This window comes from Monopterus albus, unplaced genomic scaffold, assembly GCF_001952655.1.
Source record: "Monopterus albus unplaced genomic scaffold, M_albus_1.0 scaffold306.1, whole genome shotgun sequence".
NCBI classification, from domain to species: Eukaryota; Metazoa; Chordata; class Actinopteri; order Synbranchiformes; family Synbranchidae; genus Monopterus; species Monopterus albus.
Genome location: NW_018128186.1, coordinates 698,589 through 703,326, shown reverse-complemented (window position 1 = coordinate 703,326; position 4,738 = coordinate 698,589). Strand labels below are relative to the sequence as shown.

Below are 4,738 nucleotides of genomic sequence, written 5' to 3'. Positions count from 1 at the left end.
AAAAGCTTCACACTGCTGCTCTGTGTATAGAAGGGATCGCACAGAGACCTCAGAACCACCAATAAACTTCAGCTCTACTACCTAACACCTTGCCCAATCTCTATTACTGGAGAGTTCTTGCAGCTAGAACGTGTTGTGAAATATTTTTTTCCATGGAGAGTTATGAAAGCCAGCACAGAAATGTCCCCAAGGCTGGATTATTACCAAAGCAAAGTGGACAACCAGACCAGAGTCCCCAGTCCCTGAGGACCGCTGGTCCACTGTGTCATCAGAACTGCTTGTTGGATGCACTGTGTCCAACCATCTGAGCTAGATTATACTAGAGGCGGCTCTTATGACATACAGTAGTGTCAGACTACACTGGAAATCATGTTTATACCCAGATGTGAACTGTAAGGCAGAGTTGGCCGTCACCGAGTTTGTCTGGCAGACATGTTTTCCGACAGTCTTTCATAGTGTGCACTTGGCTGTACACAAATGGCTGCATAATAAATGTTAAAAAATGCTAGAGTGAAGTTCCAACCCAGCATACTTAAGCCCATACAACACCTTACCTCCATGCAGCAGGAGAGTCATGTCATGACGTGGGTATGAACGGATGCAGAGCCCCCTAATAACATGTTCCAAAGGTGTTGGGGAAGGAATGTCCTGAAGCCATCCAACAAGCAGTTCTGACAAAGTATACAGGCCCCTGAAACCAACCCTTATGCACAAGTGGCCTTTACCTGTTGTTTCTATAGTGACCATTATCCTGGCAGGTGCTGACTGAGATTGAAAAAAATAAAAGCAGCATATTTTTGATACTTTCCCCCCATTTTATTTCTTTTTTAAATAGAAAACTTTGCCCAGTTGGACAGAGTTGAAAGAACAATAGTTACAAAAAACTCAGAAAAAAAACACTATGATGACGGCACATTCATTCATCCCATTATAGCAGTCTTAAAAATCAGTCGTTCTTGTCATTCTGAAAGAGGAGCATTAACCTGATGGAGTGCTACAACATACAGTACCTGGGTGGTGCTTACAGGATTATAGCCAGGACAGGAAAGAGCGGGAAGGACTCCTGCCTGTCATGAGGCAATGTTCTGTATCACAGAACAGACAATGTGGGTTTTCACATCACAGCTCAACGGAATCAGCACTGAAGCCACACCTCTGTAGACTATTTACAAAAACAAAAACAGCAAAGTGTGACTGGAGCTGGTCAACCAGAGTGCTGCTTCCACTTCCACTGGAGTAAAGGCTAGACTGGTTCGTGCTTCACGCATCAGAAAGACCTGGATTAGATAGAGCTTTTGTCTTTACACTCCATTATACACCCAGTTTAGGCTTGAAAAACACCATCCACACACACGCATACAGACATCATGACATGACATACAGACTGTGCAAAACTCTTTGGTGCTAATGAGTTTAAGAAAAGTAACATGAAAAGAAAAAGTATCTGAAGTCTGACATGGTTATACAATCTTCCCAATATACATATTTAAACAGAATAGAAAATGGAGCCTGTAAATTCAATAAATTAGACAGCAGAGGATGAATTGCAGATATCAAATCCAGCAGTTGGATTCACAGAAATTATTAATAAAGAAAAAAATCCTGGAGAAACAGTAACAGTGTTGTATTACCAAAATCATGAAATCAAATAAAAAAACCACTGTAAATCCAAGAAATCAAATTAAATGGCCCTTAGTAATTGTTGAGATAGTTGTCATTTAAGTCTGCGTTGTCAAAATGTTCAGAATCAGTCTTTTGTAAACATTCACAATCAAGAGTTGAACTGTATTGAGCACTGGACACTGGTCTAGTGACTAATGGAATATTTGAGGACAGTGTACTTCATTGAGGTACACAATAACTCCTGCCTCCCATCCTCACACTGTGCTGACAGGTAGCAGGCTAGAAGGACCTGGGACCCTGGTGTAACCAGGCTCACACACAAAGTATTGGTCAATATTCCTTCTATCATAAACCAAAACATAAACTTTGTTACTAGGGCCCAAACTGTCTTACTAAACTATTATGTTGTTTCAGTATAGTTTCTTTAAAAACAACATATTTTCAAAATATATCTATGTGAAGTCTTTCATTTCGGTAAAAAATAAATTAGGTAGTGAAAACATCACTATGAGGAGGAAGTGAGCACAGAGTAGGTCCGGGTTCAGTTTGTGGCAGTCTGCAGTCCATCCTTTCTCACGCTGTCCTAACTGAGCCATTATTGAAGGCCAGTCTCCTGAAGCTGTGGTCATTCTTCTCCAGCCAGAGCTCGGCCAGTTGCTGGGTGGAGCCGTGAGATGAGGCTTTGGAGCCCAGGCACATCTTATATTGCTTTGCCTCTAAGTTGGGATCACATATGACCGGGTGGTGGACATGTACTATCCCCATGTCTGTGCTTCTGAACAACTTAATCCCTGACTGGACAAATTTATTAAAAAGGTCCACATCCTCTAATCCCCACCCCTGGATGGAGGTATCAAAGCCTCCAGCTCGGACCAAGTCTCCCTTGTAGACACAGACGATCCCAAAACCATAGTTCCTCCACAGGCCTGTCTTGGAGGTGAAGACGTAGTGGTTGTCACTAGGGACCTTCCCAGCGTACACCACCTTAGGGTCATACTGGCTGAAAATTATGGGAAAGTAGGTCTGCTCCCCCAGGGCGGTATTGGTTCGACATCGTTTAAGGAAGTCGCTGGAGAAGAGCAGATCCACATCACAGTAGAAGAGCAGGGAATCGTTAGAGAAATGTAATGAACCCACTTCCAAAGCCAAAGCCCTGGAGAAAGAGCCTGCCACAGGTTTTATCTCCATTTCAGCCCGGGGATACTTCATGCGATACTCTCTCATCAGCTCCACCTGCTTGACCCGCTCTGTGTTGTTGTCTGTGCTGAATAGCAGGATGAGCAGCTTGACATTCTGGTTAGGAATCAGACACACTCGTTCAAAGTTGGCCATGAAGCGCACAAAGATGTCATAACGTCCCGACAGAGGTACCAATATGTTGACTTTCCTCTCTTTTGGTTCCCTCTGATCCTGACCAGAAGTGGCCAGTTTGAAAGGCACCAGCATCTTGAGGGAGTTGGACAGAAATGAGAGGGAGTCTGACTCCTTGTTGATGTGGTTGGCCAGAGCTCTGGCATCCATCTCCTCCTCCTCTCTGAACTGGATCTGGCTGAAGGTCTGCTGCAGGTAGGCATGCCTCCTTACAGGAACTGTCATGGTCTTTCCTTTGTGCTTCTTGTACAGCAGCAGTAGATCCAGTACATACTCTGCTCCATATAAGGGATTGACCCTGCGGTAACCATACTGGATTTCTTTAAAATCAATGACTCGCCCCCTTGTCTTGGCATTGGCATTGATCATCTCCATCACTTGCATAATGATGTCATCCAGGGCTTGCCTCTGGGAGGAATCCATTCCGCGACGTGGCGGCAGACCGTCAGACGATGAGAACAGGTACTTTCCTGTAAGGAACTCCCACTCTAGAACTTCATCCCTCTGCCGCGGATGGAAGCGCATAAATGATGGTGGCATGCCAAGCTGGAGGTCCTCTCGGCTGGGCTCAGCTGATCCATAGCGCCCCATCTGGACAATCTCCCGGTGGAGCTGAATGGTTCGGTGGCGTAGGTCAGCAATCTTGCGGCTAAGCATGTAGCTATGTAGTCGGTACTGGTAGGGAGGGTTCTTGTTAGGGTGGAGAGTGATGGCTCGATGGATCTTGCTGTTGTGGAGATCTCGTATGTAGCCCTTCTTATTTGGTTCATAGTTCTCATAGAAGAGCTGCTGCATCTGTGGAAGCAAGAGATGGACTGTTGTTAGTGCCACTAAGGCCATGTACATTTGAAACACTTCATGTCCACTACTACAAATGCATTCAGAGAGGAAATATTCTTTTGCCCTGTCTTCTTCTATGTACACAGCTAACTCAGCAAATGAAGGGGTGAGGATGACTGCACTCAGACCCATGATGTTGCAAGAACATGAATGTCTTGCTTTAAGTACCAGTCTGGTGGGCTTCCATAAATGTTCCATAAGTTGTTTCTATAGGATTTGGGTAGCCTGCACAAACAGTTATGAAAGAACTTAGAGAATGCTGACTGTATCAGGTGCCCTTTCATTGTTTTCATACTGAAAAACAGAAAAATTGTTTAAGTACAAATTCAATGAAATGCAAAAAGTCAAATTTAAATAGGGTGAAAAAAATCTTTCAATATGCTCAACTTCACAATGACACAAAGGGGTTTTTTGTGTTCATTACTATACACTGTAAAACACGATACAGGAATTTAGTGGAATCAACCAAGCGTTTCTTGTTAAATTAACAAAAATGTGTAAGTCTTGGTTGTTTTCTGTTAATTGAACTTAGGAAGTCTAGTTTGACGTTTTTCAACCTGAAATGATGATTTGAATGAATTGCTGAGAGTACACTCAACTCATTAGATAACGCTTTAAAGAAAAGTATCAGACTTCCCAGCATGCCTTGCTGTAGTAATGCTACAGCAAGGCATGCTGGGAAGTCAGCTCTTCAGAAACTCATTTGTATTTAGAAGGGCTCATTCATGCTGAAAACTTTGTTTGTAATACACATTTGAATTGATTTATTCTTTCAAACATGTAAAGACAGTTGATATGTCAACACATAATTTTACACATATCCAACAAGTGCTAATCCAATATCAATTTGCTTATACCTAGTACATGCTTGAATGGAGTAGGAAGAAGTCAAACTTATCCAGTC

The 4,738-nt window shown here is 43.0% G+C and overlaps 1 protein-coding gene across 2 annotated transcripts in view; it reads right to left on the bottom strand.

Annotated features, from left to right (window-relative positions):
* Nucleotides 1-53: 53 nt before the first annotated feature.
* The window catches only part of chsy1 (chondroitin sulfate synthase 1), a 73,400-nt gene continuing 68,715 nt past the window's right edge, over nucleotides 54-4,738 (bottom strand). The window contains exon 3 of one of the 2 annotated variants that reach the window (XM_020623631.1): nucleotides 54-3,789. In XM_020623631.1, coding sequence (XP_020479287.1) covers nucleotides 2,197-3,789 — 1,593 coding nt within the window. In that variant the 3' untranslated portion in view covers nucleotides 54-2,196. The remainder of the gene's footprint in view (nucleotides 3,790-4,738) is intronic. The other variant, XM_020623630.1, reaches the window with a different exon arrangement.